At 32.3% G+C, this 22,324-nt stretch overlaps 3 protein-coding genes across 6 annotated transcripts in view; 2 read left to right on the top strand and 1 right to left on the bottom strand.

The window, feature by feature from the left end:
- The window catches only part of LOC141456036 (uncharacterized), a 32,064-nt gene extending 16,607 nt beyond the window's left edge, over positions 1 to 15,457 (top strand). For 2 of the 4 annotated variants that reach the window (XM_074131624.1, XM_074131626.1), the window contains exons 3-11: positions 6,661 to 7,139; positions 7,409 to 7,763; positions 8,342 to 8,463; positions 9,240 to 9,445; positions 10,999 to 11,167; positions 12,327 to 12,389; positions 12,864 to 13,002; positions 13,110 to 13,153; positions 14,505 to 15,457. In XM_074131624.1, coding sequence (XP_073987725.1) covers positions 6,661 to 7,139; positions 7,409 to 7,763; positions 8,342 to 8,463; positions 9,240 to 9,445; positions 10,999 to 11,167; positions 12,327 to 12,389; positions 12,864 to 13,002; positions 13,110 to 13,153; positions 14,505 to 14,549 — 1,622 coding nt within the window. In that variant the 3' untranslated portion in view covers positions 14,550 to 15,457. Of the gene's footprint in view, positions 1 to 5,795; positions 6,116 to 6,226; positions 6,592 to 6,660; positions 7,140 to 7,408; positions 7,764 to 8,341; positions 8,464 to 9,239; positions 9,446 to 10,998; positions 11,168 to 12,326; positions 12,390 to 12,863; positions 13,003 to 13,109; positions 13,154 to 14,504 lie in introns of those variants that run through there. The other 2 variants (XM_074131623.1, XR_012459559.1) reach the window with 2 other exon arrangements.
- eIF3h (eukaryotic translation initiation factor 3 subunit h) lies at positions 914 to 5,656 on the bottom strand. The gene is made up of 6 exons (XM_074131640.1): positions 5,499 to 5,656; positions 5,273 to 5,426; positions 4,639 to 4,806; positions 1,667 to 1,916; positions 1,260 to 1,395; positions 914 to 1,179 (listed from the first exon to the last, which is right to left on the bottom strand). Exons 1-6 carry the CDS (start codon positions 5,553 to 5,555, stop codon positions 964 to 966), a joined length of 981 nt encoding a protein of 326 aa, XP_073987741.1. The 5' UTR covers positions 5,556 to 5,656; the 3' UTR covers positions 914 to 963.
- A 2,404-nt stretch (positions 15,458 to 17,861) lies between the features above and the next one.
- Positions 17,862 to 19,366, top strand: LOC141456049 (uncharacterized). Its single transcript, XM_074131652.1, has 2 exons — positions 17,862 to 18,167; positions 18,951 to 19,366. The coding sequence occupies exons 1-2, from the start codon at positions 17,996 to 17,998 to the stop codon at positions 19,343 to 19,345; spliced, it is 567 nt and encodes a 188-aa protein (XP_073987753.1). The 5' UTR covers positions 17,862 to 17,995; the 3' UTR covers positions 19,346 to 19,366.
- The last annotated feature ends 2,958 nt before the right edge of the window (positions 19,367 to 22,324 follow it).

Genomic DNA, 22,324 nt, shown 5'->3' with positions numbered 1-22,324 from the left:
TTATTCAATGAGAGTACTAAGTTGATTAAAAATAATAAACAAAAAAATTCTGCCAGAACGCTCAGGATGAACTCCTTTGCTTTTGTACAATTGTGTAATAAGTTCCAATTTAGTAAAATTGACGTATTCTGAACTATATTAGATTTACTAAGTGAAAGAAATGGTAAATCTGAGATTAAATTATTAATATTCATTGGCTTGCATACAAATGAAATAGGCAATTGAAGCCTCACAAAACAATAATCTAAAAAATTTAACAAAAAATCCAGAAGCTTGTTAAATTTCCAAGTGTTTGAGTGTTGGGAAACTTAAAAGATAAACCCATCTAAATGACTTATAAAACTAAATGTTACGCAATATTGTAATTACTGGATACAAAAATAAGAATAAAAAATTACTGTATCTCATTTCAGTTTTTTAAAATTATAAATATATACTTTGAACTAATGGCGCCCAGTTATTGACACTGTTAGTTGGGAGCTGGAGGTAACTGCTTAACACGTTCGCGGACGACTACTGCAAATGCAGTACTTTCGCTTTGTTCTAGTGGGTCAGCACTGCATATGCTGTGCATTCGTTTTCTATAAATTTCATAGTCAATATTTTTAAAAAAATTATAAATTAAAAATTTATACAATCAAAGTTCATTGTATATACAAGAATCCGACTACCACTTTTTGGTGCTATATAGTAAGATGTATCAAAAACCTCTTGTCCAATTTCATCTAACAAACCTGGAAATTGCATTTACGGAGGGTGCTCATATCAGTACCCTAGCTAAATTCAGGCCGTCCGCGAACTTGTTAATGGGTGAGTAGCTTTAAAAGAAAGTAACTAAATGATTCTATAAATGTGAACATTTTAATGATAATTATAGAGTAGGAAAATCTTTATGGGAGTAAGAAAATACAAGTAATAGACAATGTTTTTATTCAAATATTTTTAAAGTGACACCAATGGTCCTTAAGTAGATTTATCCTGTAACGACTGCATAATATATAATTTTGCTAGCGACTGAGAGCAGAACTGAGATATATGTTGAGAATACGCATCCACTTGTCCTGACATAATCATTGGCATTAATCTTGGAGGTACCATAATTGGACGGAAGAGTTTATTAATATCTTCTTCTGGAAGTGGAGGCTCACCTTTCGCCTCTCTAGCTTGATTCTCTTGGTTCTATAAAACAGATGAATGGACATAAATTGTTCAAGAAAGATGTTAAACAAAAAATATTGTTGGATGAACTGTTTACAAACCCGTTTCTGGAGGTATCTGTGTTTGTCCTGACTTTGTCTAATAACAGCGTGTTGATATCTATTGAATTTTATTGCCTCTTGATTAAGATCATCAACATGCTCCATCAAACTTCTCAAGTGGCCTTCAAGAACGGACCTATCAGATTCATCAGTAAAATAGTTTTAAAAAAGCATTAGAAAAATTTGGAACATAATCATGAGTTTCAGGTATTTCAAAAAGAAAGCGTTTAAACTGCCTTAATCATTATCACCTACAATATCTACTAGAATGAAAATGAGTTGAGGCGATGTGGAAAAAAAATATTTGTGGACTAAAAATTAAAATGGTTTAATTATTAATAATGATCACATAAAATGATTAAGAGAAAAAGTAATATTCATAATCGACCAAATAGTGATAAACTAACGATGTACTAAGATCCAGAAAATTGTAGCCTTGCTGCGGTGGTATCATCTCTTGCAGTTGGCACATAAGTATGTTAGTAAGAGGTGAGTTTCTAATTATCACTGGAACTTCAGTTAATAAACTTTCATAAGAAACTTTAAGACTGCGCATTGCATCAGGACTAAATTCTCCTTCTTTATACATGTTGATAGCTTGCGGGGTAAGACGGTAGGCCTTCAGTGTAAGAAAACCACGTTCGGTCTTCTGGGTATCTAAAAAAAAAAAAATGAATAAAATATGTTCAATATTTTTTTAACTTTCATAAAAATCAATTTATTATCTCTAAAATGCATTTAAAAAAGGAAATTGTCACATGTTAGCATGCTGGAGTCGCTTGCTCGCTGAAGAGGTAGAGTTTATGCAGAGCTGCCCTCACTTCTCTCTATTCCCAGCGCTCTCCTCCACAAAGACAGCTTTATTGTAAACGTTGCTGGCTGTTTTTAACTTTACGCGTGCTCTCATTAACATTTCTTTATCCTTGCCCTGCAAGTGATGATGAATGCTTTGTTTCGGCCAAGCAGTAGTAAAATGTTTGTTAATATATTGCTTTAGAAAGTCAAATTACGTCCTGAGAGAGGGCGCCACGATAGCCAAGCGGTTAGAGGCGAGACCTGCGAAGCTAATATGTATTGTGGTACTGGGTTCGATTCCCGGTCTTAGGCCTTGGATTTTATTTAATGGTTAATAAAAGAAATTTACAGTAAAGTATGTTTGCTAGTCGCCTCCCTCCACGACACCTAATTGGTAGTTGGACGTTAAGCCCCGCCTGAAAAAATAGGCGATTACTTTACTTTACGTCCTGAGATTTTAGACAAAGTATATGTCCTGAAGAACGACCTGTTGTCTTTTGTGATGGTCACCGGTAAATAAAAGAGATAATTCTGGTCAAGTCTGGAGTTCCCAGATCTGGGACCAAGCGTTGTTAAAATATTTTAAATTGTCGTTCAGCGCATAAATTTGGATGATACTACAGGTTAGAAACAGTAAGAATACGATTTAGTTAAAGTTTAAATTGAGGTCATCATTGAATACTATGGATTATGAAATGCTATGCTTTGCGAATGATTTCGATCGTATCTTAAGTACAACAGGTTAAGTTCATAGAAAATATTTCTATCCCCTGAATAGTAACGTCTAAGATCACACATCTGTTTTTTTCTTCGAAAACAAGATATTATGATAGCCACAAAGCATTTTGCGAGATTCTCGTGTCTCGTAAAATTCTTTTACGACAGCACCCACTTGGAGCCACCAGACGTGAAGGCGAACGACTGCTCACAAGTCGAATGACTTGAAACAAATATATTGAAAACACCAGGTGCAACTTCTTACGGATCACAATGCGAATTTGCAAAATATCTGCTTTTTCGGACAATTCATTTCTTTTCATTTTGTCAAGTCCTAATTCGTAAACTGCATACGATATATCTACAGTCCAACAGACGTTCAGTTCACAGAGTTCGAGACATTAACATTCTTCCTATTCTTGTATTTAGAAAAGTTAGCTCTATAACCGGTATAAATCACTATATTCTACTTATAATAGGTTATGAGACACAGAAGAATACATTTTGGAACTTTTCAAATTAAGAACCTTTGTATCTCTTTTAGTATTGTTTAGATTTTAATGAATTCTTTGCTAAATTGTAGACAATTGTTAGCTCTACAACTGATATAAATCACAATATTCTAGTAATAATTGTTTATGAAATATAAAAGGTTTTATAATCATTGACCAATTCGTTTATCCATTTGCTGTCTTTAATGGAATGTAAAATTCTCGCCTAATAATCTCATATGGAGTAAGTGGTCTGTGCGTTATGTAAAATGACGTCCACAAAAATAAGAGTGAAATTTAGTTACTGCAAATTTTAAAGCTATTGTTTCTTTAACAATGGTAGAATTGCGTTTTCCAACAGCACATGGTCTGCGAGTTATATGGGACAGGTTAATCCATTATGAAGTCTATGGGCAACACGCGCATAAGCTATTATCACTTGTGTCTTTATTAGCTAATGAGAACAATTCAAGTTTGTAATGAAAGTTAATGAAGTTTTTATTTTATTTATCATTTTTGTACCCTCACCGATCTTTGCTGTACTTTACATTTCATTCAGTGATTTGTGGAGTGGGTAGAAGTAGTTTAAAATTAATTATCCTATGGTTTGAATACAACGAAAGAATCTCAGGTTGGTTCGTAAATGAACTGTTCTATAAGAAATAACGTGATATTATTTGCAAAAAGTCAATAACTTATCTTTTACAACATCTTCAGAGGAAGACTTGTGTTTGTACATATTCTTAGATTACAATAAAGATAAGAACTTTACCAATATATTTGTATAAGTAATAAAAGAGAGGCAGAGATGTAATGAATTATCTTTTTTTTACGGCGACAGAGTTTATGATTTAGTTATGTTTAATTGTTTGCAGTACATTTTTCCAGATTAAAAATGAGTATCCACTGAACACGTTACTTCTTTTAAGTAGGAAACAACAAACAAACAATTGTAAGACAATAACTAAAAAACCATAATAAAAACAAACCCAAATAAAACTTTTACATTGCAGAACAGAGGTGAACATAATTTCTGCAAAAAAAGAAAACCTCTTTCAAAGTACAGACATGCTTAAAATAACCAAGGCAGAGGCTATTAAAATTGATTACGTCAAATATTAAAATAATAAAGTCACATTCGTACATCACGTTGCCGGCTGGAAGATGTACGCAGTTCTTTCGACGAATGCGGAGTCGAAGACAACTGTAGAGTTCAATGATTTGAAACAATGGATTACTCGTAATTAGAAATAACCGGTACAAACTCATTTCAAAAACATTTCATTTAGGAGATCTACACTTAATTTTCCACGGTAACAAATAAAAAACAAAAATTTTGCATTATCTCTTGTATAGGGAGTAAAAGCATAGCTTACCATAAATAAGAACAACAGACTCTTCAATGGAAGTTTGGTAATGATACTGGGACTCCAAAAGTGGGCTGCTAAGGAAACTTCCAACATCTGAACTCTGATACCAACCCACATGATAATGGTCCACATTTACTCTTCTCAAACGCCGCATCATATCCAACTGATATTCCTCTACAATAACAATTTAAAATAATTAAAAACACTCATTTTGCAAAAATTAAATTATCCTTTTTTGGTACGTAAAACTGCATGCCCATCGATCAGTGAATTATGTAGTTTCGTAGTTTGTACTGATGAAAAACCAACCAAATATCCCTTTCTGGCGAAATTGAAAAACTCGCAATACTATTTCTGTACAAATTCATGTTTTTCCTTCACTCATTTTTCACTCATCACAATGACATACAATATTCAACTGTGGTTCTTGTGAAGTTTTACAAAACCTTGGCAAAGCCCCCTATCAGACTACATAATTCACAGATTGATGATTGGATTGCGGTAAATAAACAAGTAATTTTTTATTTATTGACCGTTAAATCATCTGATTCGAGAAGCAACTCTAAATCAGTGTTTCAACTTTTAGAGTGTCAGTTCTCTCTACTTTAAATAAACTTAAAGAAATTCCTGAATAATTTACCTTCATCAATGGTCTCATCATATGTTTTTGGAAAAGGAAAGCAATTTGTAATTTCAAGCCGGTTGTCAACAACGAGCCCTAAGAGGGCTCCCTGAGCTACTTCTAAATTACCTGCACATTCTTCATGGCAATGTTTAACTATTTTCATCACTGCCTGTAATTTAGATGTTATTAACCACTCTAAGCTTTAAATAAATTTAGCTATAATTACAAGAAAAGCACATACCAATCCGTCCATTTGGACGTAATCAATAGGAGTTTCAGGTTCTTGAATTCGCCTCATTTTCAATTAAGAGATTGTAAATTCACCACAGTTAAAAATCTTTCCAGGTTAGTTACCTTTGAAGAAGGTTATAGAAATTTACTTGTGTAATTAGTTGGTATTACTACAACAGGGGGAAAAAAATTGTGGTATTTGAAGAAAAGATTATTTAATACATTTAACTGCAATAAAGAATAAATAAAGTAAAATTGTATAAATGAATCCTATTAAACGTAAAATAAAGTACGTTCGAATCGGGGAATTATTGTAATTAAACAGATTAATTTAAATTAAAGTTTTTTAAAATTAAATATTTATATTTTTTAATAACTTTAGCATTAATTAGCTTAGACAAAATAAGCTTTTTAGCTTTTTTGAAAAATCAATGTTTTTTTAATGTAATCAATACCGTTATTGCATAACTGCATATCCGCTTATTTCAAATTTGAAAGTAAATTTTTTATAAGAATTACATTTATGATCTCTTACATTGTTGTTTCTTCTGATTAATTGGCCTCTTAAAATTAGTTCGTGCATATTAAAGAATAAAAAAATACTCTTATAAAAATAGATAAAGCAAGGTAATTGTTATACTACTCAAAGCCGTTTCAAAGGGTAAAATTAGTTAATAGTTAAAGTAGGTAAGTTAGTGGTAAAATTAATTCTCTTTACATCGTCTAAAATTCTTTCAGATACTACCATTTATTAATAATATCCATCAAGATGTCTAAAAGAAAGCCAACTTTCATTGTTCCATTAAAAAGTGCAAAATTATTAAAAAGTGATAAGAGAGAGTCTTGTCAAGAGATAAGAAATATTAAAAATGCCACTACATTAGAGACTGAATCCACCGACGAAGAAAGTTATCATGTTGTACCAAATGAAATTTTTCCAAATAAAGGATTAAAAAATAAGTCGAATAAAAACCACAAAAAAAGTATAGAAAGTCTAGATATTTCAAATAAAGTAAATACGTTGCAACCATCTGAAACGTTACTTACCAATTCTTTGGCTCTAAATTGTAAAAACCAATATTGTAGTCCAACTCCTTATTCAGGTATAATGTATGCTTTTAACTTATATCTTCAAAATAGTTTGAATATAAAATTATTATAATATGTTTTAGGATCAGAATTGCCTATATATGGACCATTAAGTAATCATAAAGCGGAAAAAGAAAATACAAATAAAAAAATTAATTACGACAATCCAACTGAAAGCCTAATCTTTGATATCAATGAAAACATCTATGAATTAGACAACATAAATATTCAACGTGATAGTTATTATATAAATGATAAAATAATTTTGGAAAACACAAAACAAACTGAAAATGAAATGAAATTCTATGATATGGATCCCTCTAATCACTTAACTGATTGTATTTATAGTTTAAACACTTCTCCGCAAGCATTAAACGAAGATCCATACGAAAGAATTATTAAGGCATTTGTAAATGATTCTCATGCCACCAAAGAGTATAATACACAGTTGTTTAAAGAGAACAAATTATGTCAAGATGCTGATAATTTTACACTTCTGGATATATCACATAGTACGGAATATTATCGCACGTATGGGCATTGGGATTATGTTGATAGCCAGGTAATGCTTTTTTTTAAAGGAATAAATGTATAAATAAAATGGTAAGTGTATTTTAAGATTTCAAAATTGCCAAATATCTTAGGCAATTGGGATTTTTGTATATGCTTTGCTAATACATTCATTTTTTCAGTAATTAATAAAGTATTCTTTTACAATTTTAACTTGTACCATTTTATCAGATCATAATAATAATAATTTTCCTAAATTAAAATAATGACAAATTTTTGTTTTCCTCCTTTTATGAACTGAATTCTATTTATTTGATCTAGGAATCTGATAAAAGTGAATATCTGGAAGAAGATGAAGAGAATCTCATTTTGTTGAAAAAGACATTAAAAAGTGGAATGTTAAATAGTGAATGGTTAAATCAGTCTAAAAAACTACCTTCATCGGAAAAATTATTAGAAGCTCGAAGAGAAGCAGAAAATTCTATTATAAAGCTTGAAATAGCAAGACAAAAACAAATAGAGCAAGAATCAAAATTGTCTTATGAAGATTCATTTGTTTTAGAAGAAGAGTCAGCTAATGATTCTGAAGCAGAAGTAGAGAAAGACAGAAAATGTGATGAAATAGCAAAATATAGTAACATGATTTGGCGTAGACCTATTAAAGAAAAAAATTCAGGTATTACTCATTCACTTTTCTAGTTTGTGAATAAGTGGACAAGTCACTTATCCAGTGAACTAGACGTCCCTGCGGTTATTCTGAAAAATCCCCTGTATTTCTGGATATATAACATAATACAGATTATTACCGCATCTAAGGGTGCACCTGAGGATATATAGCCAAAAGATACATCAAACTTATAAAAGATTCTTGCAGTGTGCCTGCGAGAGTAACAAATGGATAACCATTCGGGATTGTCCTTAGGCTAATTCTTCACATCAAAACAATAATTTGTAATAATTTTATTTTTGCAAATAGGGCACTCAGAAGTACACAGAATATAATATCAAATATAAGCTTTCTTTAAATTCCCTTAGAGAGTATTTCTCTAATCCTAATTGTAATAATATAACTTTATACAATTCCCTTAGCTTCAAATGAGTCAATATGATCAGAAATGGTTTCAAATTGAAATTTACTTCTCTCTTCTACTAGGTTGTAAGCCTTTATTCCGAAGTTCTTTTTTTGTTTATATGTTTTTTAATAAATCTTCAGAATTTGTAGGATTTAATAATCAAAATATGGATGTTGAACAGAGATACTGAGGAGTCCAGTGTTGAATTCTCCAACTCCAGTGCAATGTGCATTTGTCGCTTATACACCAGCAGGACAGAAATATACAGTAAATTTAATGGAAGGAAGGCCAAAAAAATTTAAAGTAAGAAAAAATATCTGTTCAAAATTTAAGTATTAAATTTGGCAACTAGATTTTTATTTCACGTAAAGAGAAATTATTATTTGAAATTATTTATTATCAAAAAATGTATTTCACACAAGAAAGTCATTCAGAAACTTTGATGGAGTGGAGGTGAAAAAGGTGGCAAAATATTTTTTTTTTCTGTATATATTACAACTCGTTTTAATAATAAGAAATAATAATTCATAGGTGGTTGCTAGTTTAAAAGAGGGTCGCGTTTTCATTGCTTCGCATTAATGGATGTTCTATTCATTTTATCAGCTTATCCGAGACGCTTAAGTACAATACTCATTGCATGGTAACTGATAGAGCTCACTCACACAAAAATGACAGGACGTATCCCCTTTGTCGCAACTTTCCGCAGTTATTAATAACAACCATACATTCCGCACTTAGGAGTTAAATAAGGGCTTTTACAGAAATTAAAATTATCCACAGCTCTAGGTAATATTTTTGTGGAAGGAAACTGATTCCACAATTAAATATTTTCTAAGGTTAAAAAAATTTTCTTATGTTCAAAAAATTGGTTAGACGCCCTCAAGTTGAGTACAAGTAGAACATTGATCCAGAAGGAAGAATTTAAGTAGCACTTATAGCTGTAAGAAATAACCTATTTCCCTTCTTCAAAGAAAACTGAATGACCGAAGTGAATGACTCTTTCAAAGATTTTGAAAAATAAATATTTTTTTTTTATAATTTTAAATAATTTTCTATTACTTTTAATCAATATTGCACAGAATGTTGGCTCAATGATGATGTGGGATATATCAACAAAAATTAATACTCAACGCATGATTGCTCAAATAGAAGATGGATCATTCTTTCCCAATACTTTGGATTACGAAAAAGAAAACCAGTTTCGATATCTCTTAAAAATCCAAAAAAAGAAATTGTTAAAATGGTTAGCAGCAGTAACTTGGGATAATTTGGAAAGTGATATCAAGTTAGTAATAGTAACTTTGCCTTTTTTAGTTTTAATTATAACACCCTGTGATAATTGTGATCTACGAAGGTCTAATAATTAAATTTCACATTTTATGTTCTATAAATAGACTGCCTGATAATTGTCCTGTCTATAACTCACAAAGAGTGTCATATCTTTTCATTTCTACCTTAACGTATCTTATGCTAATTAAATTAACTAATCTAATAAAAATTTATTTAGAAAGAATTTTATTTTTGTCCCAAAATTAGAGTGGTGTGCACCAATATAACAAACCGGTGATTGACCGATACTCATAATACTTAGTGCTTCCTAGCGAATTAGTTTGGGATATCGAAATACCGTATAAACTGTCCTTTCTGTTGTATTGTATCAGTTCAGCATGTAAATTTATGTGTGAGAGCTGGTTGAAATAACCATTTGTGCTGTTGAAATTAAATGAGAAAAAGTAAATTAGCAGGGTTCTTTTTTTTTCTCAGACAATGACGCGACTCTACAGGTTTATCCATGACATTATATAATAGCAGAACTGCATAGAAATTCTGATGAGAATTGGTAGCCGAAGAACTGCTTTCTTTCTGGGTGCTCGGATATTCAGAACAAAGATATTCAGTCCCGAATCCTTCACATAATATGCAAATGTATTACAATATGAAGTCTTAGGGAAGGGATTAGCTATGAGGTTAGCATACTGGACTCCCACGCGGAGGTCCCGGGTTCGAATCCAGCAGCTGACCCTTAGATTTTCTCTTCCTAGGAGCTTCTTACAGCTCACTGTCCGGTGATGGACAGTGTTGTCTGTAACGAGAGAACACTGTCCGGAGGCCGGCAGTGCACTGGAAAAAGCTCCGGGCGCTAATGACCTCAGCTGTTGATGCGCAAAAAAAAAAAAAAAAAAAAAATGAAGTCTTCAGAACGCGGTCCAAAATAAACCGCAAGAAGGTAGATGGAAATCAGGACAAGCGAAAAATTACTCACTCGCTTTAGTTTAAAAAGTTACTACTACTTTACAAGAATGGCTGCTGTGATCGGTCTCCTAACGACCCTGCAGTCTGAGGAAACACCTCTCATTTCCAAGGACCAGAGGAGATTTCTGGAACAAAAAGAAATGGCAAGATTAAACAAACATACCAGACAGGAGGAAACGTTGTAAGCACTGGGTACCTCAATAGAATGAATAGGCTCCTAGGATCGTAATGGCCAAACTACAAACTAACCTTCCATGGAACTAATCAAAACGTGCCCAATTTTGTGGTTTCCGCCGTTGCGATTAGAGTGGGCATAACAAATGAAATTATTTTTGTTTACAAAAATGTAGGATTGCTAAGCTGTTTAACTTTGGAATTTCTTAAATAAGGTTACCGTTTTAATACATATTTGAAACCTTATTTCTCTTGACTATTTTTTAAATTTTGAGAGGCGAATCAACCTCTAAGCTCCCTCAGATGCGTCGCTGATTAGAGCTTGAGCATACCACATCTTAATCATTTTTAATAAAATAGAGGAATGCCTAAATAAATAATTACTATTCTATTTTTATTTTGTTAAAATAGTTTCTTAATATCAGAGAAAGAAATTTTGCTGAACGATGTTACTATAAAAAAGTGGAGACCAGAAAATCATTCTTCGTATATATTACAGTTTTTGAATGCCTTGGATAATGTACCAATAGACGTACAAGTACTTCTTAAGAACCCTTTTGTACTATCAACTCTTTTTAAGGTATGTTTTTTTAGTCACTTTTTTATTTTATGCTCAGCTATTGTTAAGAGTAATAATTTTTACTGCAGTAAAAGTTAGTATTTCAATTTTAGATTTTAATGAAGTGTAGATCAGTGTCTCCCAACCAACCGTCAGTCTACAGAAACAATTTTCCGCGCAAAAAAGATCTTAATTATGGGTGTATCTGTCTGTTTTTATGCATGTGCAAACAGAAAATTTCAAAAAAGACAAAGCACAGTAATTTGATGGTGAAATTTGGTTTGACACTGTTTTCACTGTGTAAATTCCAGCCTAAATCCGTTAGCTGGAAGCGCAACTTTGATAGAACCTTTTTTTTCACGATTTTCCTGTAAATAACATCAATAATTTTCTTTAAATTTATATCATGCGCATTCAAAAAATGAGACCTTTACTTTTATTTGAAATTTTTTCTCAAGCAAGTAGTTGGGCTACCTAGTAAGCTAAGTTTTTTGTCAAGTCGATTATCTAGATGCACAAGAGTAGACTTCACAAGATAATCCCGAGTCAAATTGAGGACTTTCTAACTAAAAAGTTGACATCTCTTTCTAGCTCGCCGGATAACCTTCAAGTCTTGACCAGATATTTTCTCTTTTTTCCGTTCAATAACCTCACAATCATTAAGTGTATCTTATTCAAGTCGAAGTATTGTCGAAGGAAAATCTGCAGCACTCTAATGTTATAATCAGATGTTTTTTTTTTCATATTGTGGGCACCTTTCGACGTCCTCTTAGAAAGTTGTACACTCTTCCTTCTGACTAATTGAAATCTGGCTTCACCGTGAATGGTGAATTAAATAATTATTGAGTAGAATTTACTGAATTTTGCTTGAACTTGAAAAAATGTAAGTCTATATCACTTTAATAATTATAGTTTGTCATTTGAAACCCTTCGCTTTGGAAATGATCCTTTATTTGCGCCTCTCTTCTAAAATAATTTAACAGTTGGTTATCTCTTTCTGTACTATCCTGTAATAAGAATGAAGAGTCTTCTCTATCAGTTCTTAACTGCAATAATCCAGCAGTTATCAAAATTATTTAACAAATTGATGTAAATTTGCTAAAATTTACAATAGCTGAGCTAATTGTAATTTATTAAAATTTTGCCTCAGAGGTATTTATTATTATTTTATCATATTTAGTTAACTGTGGTAGACTGGAGGGACATCAATCAAAAAGCTTCAGATATCCTGGAAAAATTTAAGGTAATTCATTCAAAACATCATGATTGTACCATATTACCCAAGTAATATAATTCGTAAAACATTATTAGAGTAACGGATTCGTCACGGAAAAACGCTCTGAAATTGCTTAATATACGATTGCGACCCAACTTCTAATTCTCAGCCTAACTTTATTTTTAGCTTGGCATTGGTTTTTTATTGATTTGTTTTCTTTATTTGATCGGTTTGGGTAAAAGAACTATTTAAGTAACTTATATGAAAATTTGCCGTTTTACACCCAACTACACTTATTATTATTTATTTATTACATAATATATAATTATATATTCATATTTAAAATATTATATTTATAATTACTTTACTATTTATGATTAAATAATATATTAAAATAAAAATTGCTTAGTTATCAAATTTTTGCAATAAAAGCTGAAACAGTTGGTTGTCTCTTTCTGTAATGTCCAAATATACGTATTGTATTTAATTTACTGGTTTTAGATGCTTTTTAGTGTTTCAACGCAAGAATTCTGCTGCTCTTCTGAGGACTGTTTTAAAAACCAATTGTACAGGTATGAGAAAGCAAGAGGGCATTTGAGGCAGTTGTACCAAAAGTTACTGATATCCTCCAAATTCCACCGTAAGGATGTTTCTCTGGATTTGTTGCTAAACTTAAAAAGAATTCAAATAAATTAATTTTCTCATCAAAATTGAGTGAGATTCATAGGACTGATTGTTTGTTTACAGATGTCCCTTCCATTGAAGACAATCTTAATCGAATGGAAGAAAAGGTATTTTGACTTAATCCAATATTATTTAATTAAGGGGCTTCATCATCTGCACGCTCATTGATGCCGTTTTCAGTGTACTTTCGGCTTCCAGGATTTTACTTTTACAGAAAATATTGTCATTCCAGGATAGTGAGCTATAAAAGAGTTTATGTCAAGAAAACCCTAATGTTGCACGAACCAGAGACCTCTCTGGCTTGAAGGCCACTGCAATATCTCTGACCCTTTGAAATACCTAATTCAACCAATTTTTTTTTTTTTTTTTTTTGCAACCAGCCTAAGTTAAAATACTATACTTAACCATTTAATAATCTGACCCATAACCTTTTTATATTCTCTTTATGTTAAGAAGGACCTTGATAATCCCACTTGTATTTACCAACTCTATTAAATTTAGTAATGAGATAATTTTACCTTCAATACACTCAATGTGTGGGTTCTAATTCTTACTGTTATCAACTATTATTCCATGAAATTTTGTTTTGAGAATTTCTTACTGAGAATGAAGTTCACGTTTGTATTTTCTCTTCCCAGGAGCTCCTTACAGCTCACTATCCAGTGTTGTGTTTACACTAAAAGAGGATCTGGGCTTAGTTGTTGTTGACGTAACTTAAATTATATAAGTTTACATGCAAAGTTACAAATAAAAGGCCTCAAGCAACAAGTAAAGATGATCGCAGTTTTCATTGTCTGTACCTGTCACAGAGGTGTGACTATTTCTGATCTATTAAAGATCTTCATGATTCTTCATCTTTGTTTTGAAAGAAAATATGATTGAATTACTGCTGAATTACAAGAGTACAATCGCAAAGAAAACTTGCTTTCACATTGCCAGTGTTATATACCTGCGTTTATCTCAACACAGTGATCTAAACGTACTGAAAATAGGGTAAACTGAGAAGTTAATAAGATTTCTGACTCATTAGATGAATTAATAATTTTTGGCGAACACGTACTTCGAATTTAGGAATAGAACAAAAGGTTTACACTCCAATAAAATGTAAATTGATTTTAAATAGGAAAAATTTTAAATTCTAAACTATTTTATTTTCTCTCACTACTAGAAGAGAAGTTTTTAAGATTGCGCAAATTTTTTATTTTCTCAGAAAACCTCCCCTGACAAAAAAAGAATTTTGTAACAATTGATTTTATTGCCAAAGGTTGCTGATTAAAATTGTTTTCTACTATTGCTAACAAAATTTATGAAGGTGAACGAATTATGTTTTCAATGACAAAACAAACTTTTCATACGAAACAGCCATCTTTGAGTATTTTCCCCAAAAAATGTGGATATTGACAACTATTTATTTTTTACTAACAAGAATACATATTAATAAAATGTTATCTATTTCAGACTGGTCAAGGAACTTTACCTCCGAGATTGTTTTGTTGGAATTAATTTAACAACGTTGAAGGTTATTAGAAAATAGGAGGAAGAAAAAAAATATTAGAATTGTAAATGCAATAAAAATAAGTTTTAAGAAGCAAACTTGACAGGTAATTCATTTGTAAGCTGGCCATGTACAAAAAAATATTTATTCATTCATGTTTGCCTTAGATACAAAACAAAACCCTTCACTGCTCTGCAACTGTCTCTAGTCTGAAAATTATAATAACTAATTTGATGTACAGATGTGTCTAGTAATATTATTTTTTAAATTATTAAATATGTCACTTCTATTTTGTAGCATTTTGTATCTATGGGTTAGCTAGTGAAACTTACAATTTCGTGTAAAGATTAAATTTATTGTTATAATTACAAATAATAATCATAATTACAAATCACTATCTTTATTTATAGATACTATTATAATATGTTTTTCAGTCTCTATAATTTCAATGTCTTTCAATGGAATTGAATATTTTGAGTTATACAAAAGCTTTGTTTTAGAAAATAGATTATCAATTAGTTTTCGGTTACTTCTTTTAAGTGAAAATATTGCATGTACGCAAATATTTTTGTTGTTTTTATTAAATACTTGTAGCATAGGAAAACGAAACTTCGTGGGAAGTAAAACACAATTCCCTTGGGGTTATGACCTAGGTTCCTATCTAATACCTTCTTTAGAAATAAAATTACACTAAGTAGGTATTACAATTTTCTACTATTTTCTTCCAAACGATTTTGGGCGAACAGTTTATGTAAAGTAAGCAAGAATGTGTCTATCTTTCTTATTTAAAATTTTGATTGGGTAAATGACAAAGTGATGAAGGGACTTATAAGAAAAGGCTTCCTTCCAATGTGTTTTTTTTTGCCAATCGAAAGTTATGCCAAAATTCTAATTTTAATGAAAATCGAATGATGGATCGGAACTGTTATTCTGTTAACCGTTGGGCATTCAAATTTTGCTAGTTTTATTTAATTTTTTGGCTCTCTAATTTCTCTATGAAAACATTTTTCCTTTTCCTTAATACTTTGAGAGTCAGGTAAAAAAAATATTCTTATTATACTTATTGCATTATGTAGACCTTGAAACAAAACTTCTTTTTTTATCAAAATTTATTTTGTTTACTTTTATTTACTGACAATGTACGGATGCGATTATTGTTCCAGTATTGGCTAACATTTACTAGAATAATCCTACTTTATCTCGAAGCACCCTTTATGTTTTTGTGATTTGAGTGACATTTGTAAAATGTAAAACATTTGTGAGTAAAATTTTACTTGGACGTTTTGCAAACAGTGAGTTTAAAGCATGAAAGATTTTAAAGCACATTGCTTTTACTAGATTAAATGCATTAACGGTTAAAGAAAAACGAATAATCAGTTTGTAGTAAGTTCAAAATAGATATAAAGTGGGTCAAAAAAGTATTCATACACTAAGTTTTTTTACTTTATCTACTGAACTATTGTTTCTAGGATGACTACTTGTTCAGCACTGAAATCGAAGATAGTAACAATGAATTTAATGCTCTCATTTTCTTATATAAACATAAAGAATAGATTAAAAAGCCGAAAAATAATTTATTGTATGCAAAATAAGTATTCATACAGCTGATGGTTATGAATTTAAGCTTTATTTATTATGTACATATTTTAGGTACTGGGAGGCTAGCGTCCAAATTGATATTAGGAAGCTCGAATTGGGATAAATACTGGTTCTTATTATCAGTTGATTGAGATGGGACGAGAATCAGCCGAATTAAATTCCGTGATTAAAGATAAAATCGAGGCGCTACTTCAGCAAGGGTTTAGTTACCCCACATAGGGGGGGGGGTACTTATATTATCTTATACGACTGTCCAGGATATAATTAAAGAGTTTAGGACAAGTTCTACTGATAACGCAAGACGTTCTGGGAGGCCGAGAAAAGTTTCTGTGAGAGGAACGCGCAATCTGGTGCGGCAAGTTTCCAATAATCCCATGATAAGTGCACGCCAACTCTTGGAAAGCCTCGCGTCAACTTCAGAGACCCTTGTTACGCCATAGACATCCGAAATCGCCAGTATGCAGCGGGCTACTAAAGTAGAACTGCAAGGAAGAAACCATTCATTAGTGAAATCAATAGGATGAAGAGACTGGATTTCACTCGGAAGTTTGCCCATAAGCCGCTAGGATATTGGAAAAATATAATCTACTCTGATGAGAGCTAATTCAATATTTTTGGATCCGATGGACGAAAGTTTGTTTGGAGAAGGCGTAATAGGGAACTTAAAAAAAAACATAATAAAAACTGTACAGCACGGAGGAGGCTGTGTGATGGTATGGGACTGCATGAGTGCTGCGGAAGTAGGAGAACTTGTCGTCATCGATGGTACTCTTAACGCTGAAAGGTACGTGGACATGTTCCGCCATAATTTAAGCAAAAGTGCTGGTAAATTGGGGATCAAAAGCGCGTACTTCTTTCAACAGGATAACGATCCCTAACATACAGCCAAAAAAACGAAGGAATGGCTGCTTTATAATGCCCGGAAACAACTTGTCGCCCCTCCACAGTCTCCGTACATAAATTCTATTGAAAATTTAAGGTCTTATTTGGGACGGAAAATTCGAAAATTGAAATGTTTTTCCAGAGAAGACCTCATAACCAATTTAAGCAAATCATGGGAAGAAATCACGTCTCAAGAGATACTAAACCTGGTGGAATCTGTGCCAAGGGGGCTTCAAGCAATAATAAATGCAAAGGGATTGCATAGAAAATATTAGGTCTTTAGTTTTGCGTTAGAGAGTGTATTTAGACTGAGTGTATGAATACTTATTTTGCATACAATAAATTATTTTTCGGCTTTTTAATCAATTCTTTATGTTTATATAAGAAAATAAGAGTATTAAATTCATTGTTACTATCTTCGATTTCAGTGCTGAAGAAATAGTCATGCTAGAAACAAAAGTTCAGTAGATAAAGTAAAAAACCTTAGTGTATGAATACTTTTTTGACCCACTGTATGCAAATATGACAAAAACAAATTTTTAATTATATAAGAATTCTGAATCGCCAGTGGTCCTGCCACTTTCTTGCAGTCTGAAGAACTAAACTCATTATTCTCCTATCTTTCCTCTCTCTTACTCATATTCTCTTCCTCACATTCTCCTCTCTCATGTAGAGAGTGCTACCGTTGGGTAGTTTCTCTCCTCCTGCTCTTCCCGCACCAGTTCATCAAATCTCATATTTACTCGTTGTATACATGTATACAGATGATAAATTACTAAATAAATAAATAAATAAAAATACAAATATAAGAATTCTATCAGCAGTGAAAATTTCGCTATGTATCCGAAACACATGTTAAAAAAAAGAATATCAACAATACAATAAAATTTCGTTTGAAATGTCTTTTAAATTCCTTGTAAGTTATCCAAATATTTATGCATTTTAAAAGAAAGATTTTAGTTTAAATATAAACATGGCTGAAGATGGGGCAGAATTTGAAGGAAAAAATAATCCTAAGACAATATTAGCCCAAGCATTATTAGCTTGTTCAGGAATTCATGGGCTTTCTATGTCTCAAACAACGTTTGCTGGACCGGCTTATGGAATTTCAGCTGTGACTGGAGTAATAGGTGTAATAACTAATAGTAAGTGAAGTAATTACATTTTTAATGTTTACAGTTTTGTTTCTAAAAATTTAACATCTCATATTGACCACGCTCGAACACACAACCTGTAAACATACTTGTGAAGAGAGACTAATTAGCAGTTTGAATGAAAAACATTTATTTTATGTTTGGGTTATTCAAACTTTTTTTTTTTTTTTGTACTTTCTGTTATTGCTATATACAAATTTATGGTCCATCATGTTAAATTTTCGATATTAATATCTTAAGTTTTCACCGAATAACTTCTATCAGGGAACGAAAAAGCAGATTTTCATGAATTAGTTTAGCACTTAGAATTTAATTAGGGACTAAAAAATGAATAGTTTCGCGAAATTAATGAATAAAATGAAAAAATGAATTAATTAATAAAAAAATGAAATTTCGCGTGGAAATTTGAATAAATAAAATTAATAGGTATATTATAATGTAAAGTAATCGCCTATTTTTTCAGGCAGGGCTTAACGTCCAACTACCAATTAGGTGTCGCGAAAGCTCATACTTTTCTATAAACAATTTTTCCTATCAAAATGGGGATCCCCTACTCATAAAGCCACGGTCTTGACCACCCACCCCCAATAGATACATAATAGTTTATTTCATCTTTAATTCACCTCTCTCCTTCTCAGATTTTTTTTCTTTTTAAATAAAAATTATTGATACTTATTGAATGTAAAATGTGCTGGTGATGGAGCCCTCCTCAGTAAAGAAGATCACCAATGTATTCCTGGATAATTGTTAACAGATTTTTTTTTTTTTTTTCAGTAACAGGTAATGATACTTTGAACAAAATTTACAGATATGTAAATGGATTATGTCGTTGCCTTGTTGTACCACTAATAGCTACTGAGGTATGTGTTGCAAGCGGCATTAAAATAGAACTTGCAGCGCTAAATTTATTATATCCAACAGTTCATTATATTGCTAAATATATTGCCAACAAGGACGATTTAGCAAACCATTCTTATTTGGAAGCCAGTCACGCTGTCAGTATTTGTGCTATTGCATACTTTAGTTTCGTAAAAGAAAATTGGTGGGGAGTCGGCCTAGCCATTATCTATGCAATGAGTTGCTTAGGACAAAATGTTATAGATGAGCCGCAGTTTCCTACAGCATCGTTGGGTATAGGCAATTTTATGTACACATTCAAAGTAAAATAAACTGAAAGCATTGTGTTTTGATTGTAATATTTTAATATAAAAATAGAATAGAAAAAAAAAAAAATTATGACTAATTATAAATTTAACATTTAACATAGCAAGAGTGTGCTCAACAAGCTTAACCCGGGCATAACGCCGATTTCACGGTGCTCGAAACTGTGCCTCCTTAGCGGAAAGACAGTTCGATTGATATGGATTAGGGGCCACTCAGGGATAACTGGCAATGAAATTGCAGACTCCACGGCAAAAGAGGCAATACACCTGGAGAATCTAAAACTCGAGAAACTGTTACCTTCAGATATAAAGAACGTACTTATTACAGGGCATGGTCTATAGATTACGAAAAATCAATTTTGATTTTAATTTATGTCAAAGGTAATTTTACACTTCACTGCAGCCGACAGTACCTAAAAAAACCGTGGTACTTCGCAGAAGGTGATTGCAATAGTCACCAGGATGATAGCGACAAACTGTGGAATGCAGTCTTCAAAGCGAAATGTCCACTTCCTGCCAACCTGCATACCATCCTCACAGAATCAATATTTGAAACGTATCTGGCTATTTTCCAATTCATTACCAAAAACAAAAACTTTGAAAATAAAAAGTAAAAAATAAAACATAACAGTAACTAAAACAAAAATAACAATAGTACTCATAATACATAGCATTAAATAATACACTAGTACATCTCTGGCTAATCTGCAAAAAAAAAAAAAAAAATTGTCAGCGCCAGATTAGTACTCTGTGTTTGATACAGATCGGAGGTACTATAATTAGATCTATTACTGCTTCAATACTGAACGTAATTATCGATGCTCAAAAGTTAATTAAATAAATACAAAGTTCTGGTCGTATCAAAATTTGCTGTGATATGATCCCAACTTTGTCATAAAATGTCACTTAGAGGGAACAAAAAGTTCTTATTATGAAAATAATTCTTTAACTATAAGCTTGAAATTAAGTTTTTTTGTTTTTAACCAATTTTTTGTTTTTGTTTCTATATAATTAACATATTTGCATGAGCCATTCAGTTTATAGAGAGAATGGAGACTTATGATCGGTATCCCATTAACAGAGTACTGGAATGGGCCCAAATCACTATTTACAGAATAACATCCCATTTTAGCATATGAGATGGATAATGAAAGTGAGGGCTGGGATGCTTAATTTAGAGCGGTAGTTTGCTCTACTGTTAGAGGATGTTCCCGTACTTTGTGAATTATGTGTTTGCTACATTTTAGATAGGACGTTTCATTATTTGGCTGTCTGTGTCTATCCCCTGTTTAGTGAGTTAAAATTGAAGTGGCTTAGCCGGCAGTGCCTTTCTGATCATGAAATAATAGATTATCTGAATGGAAGGCATTGGCTTTCATTGGCAAACTTTTGTAACGCAATATACAATAGGTATAAGCTCGAAATTTATTAGTCCTGTTCCTATCACTATCATGGTCATTTTGTCAAGTTATTGTAACTGCAAGTATTATACAATATATTGTATATTATTATTGTAATATCCTCCTTATTATTATAATTATTTAATTCTTGTTCAATTGTAAATTGGACTCCACCAACGGTCAGTGACCACGGTAGCCGTCTTTATAATTTTTTTTTTTTTTTGTTATAGAAAGAATATTAGTTATTTTATTTATTATTTTTTATTTAATATAAAATAATTGTTTTTATATAAGTGTTAATATAAATTGTTAAAAAAGGAGTTCTTTGTGTTCAAGTTAATTTTTTTTTATTGCACGTATATATGTGTACTGAATTATATATATAAAAAAAAACAGTTTTGGTTGATTAAAAACCATTATTTCTCAATTCACACTCACAGATGACCGATTTATAAAATCGTAATATATTTTTCTTAATTTATGGAAAAAATTTCAACTGTGAAATTTGATTCTAAATAGAATTAGCTTCTATCGTGATCTTTTAGGAAGCAGCTCACTGACTACATGGTGAAAAATGGGTTTTAGAGAGATTTAAGATCGTAGAGAAAGGAGGTAAGTTACGTTAGAGGATGATGTTATGATAGTGGAGGGAATGAAGGTTGAGGAATGTTGAGATGGCGCTGAGGTGCGAGCGTAGCTCAACCAAGTACGCCACGTGCGGAACAAATGGATCCTTACTGTCTTGAAAGGGTGATGATTGTGGACTTGGTTCAGTGTAGTTGTTTTCAATCCAGTAGTTTCGCAGCCTTGACAGTTGGCTGATTGCACTTCAAGACAATGCACGCATGTGGGAGGCGTTTCTCTTAACTTCTTACACTCCTCTGTGAAATGCAGACCGGCACAACTGACACATCTTGCGAGATGGTACAATAAGTCCGGGAGTGACCGTAATCTGGGCACCTCTTGCCCAGTGCAAAGTCCTTCCTTTTGCACGGTTCTTCCACTCGCACTCTTGTGTAGTACGAGTCGTTAAGAAAAAACAAAGTTTACGGAGGGCTCCAAGATGGAGGGACCGGAACTGGAGTGTGTGGGGTTAAACCTGAGATACTCATTGAGAGAGCTCTTGGGAGATATACCATCGTCTTTCAAGCCGAGGTCTTTGCTACAAAAACTTGCGCTGAGAAAAATCTGCGAATGAATCTTACTAGAGATTTACATTTTTTCAGACAGTCAAGCTGCACTGAAGGCCCTTACCTCCTTTAGAATCACCTCTTCCCTGGTTTGAGAATGTAAAAAGGCCCTAGAACAACTGGCCCGGCACAATAATGTTCGTCTGGAATGGGTGCCGGGCCATGGGGGATAAGGGGAATGAATTAGCTGATCATCTGGCCAGGATTGGAGCTAGTACTCCTTTCACTGGCCCGGAACCAGTCCTGGGGATCACCAAGGGTGCAGTTCGTGAGGCTCTCAAAGATTGGATCTGGAGAGAACATGAAAAGAACTGGCTGATGCTTCCTGGGGTCAAACACGGCAAGAGTGTCATGCCCTTGATGTGTAAATAAAGAACCAAAGAGACTCTGGGCTT

The sequence above is a fragment of the Rhodnius prolixus genome, unplaced genomic scaffold (assembly GCF_049639745.1).
Source record: "Rhodnius prolixus isolate KJV_2025 unplaced genomic scaffold, Rpr scaffold_4, whole genome shotgun sequence".
Lineage (NCBI taxonomy): Eukaryota > Metazoa > Arthropoda > Insecta > Hemiptera > Reduviidae > Rhodnius > Rhodnius prolixus.
The sequence above is the reverse complement of the archived record's forward strand: the minus strand, read 5'-3'. Positions and strand labels throughout refer to the sequence as shown.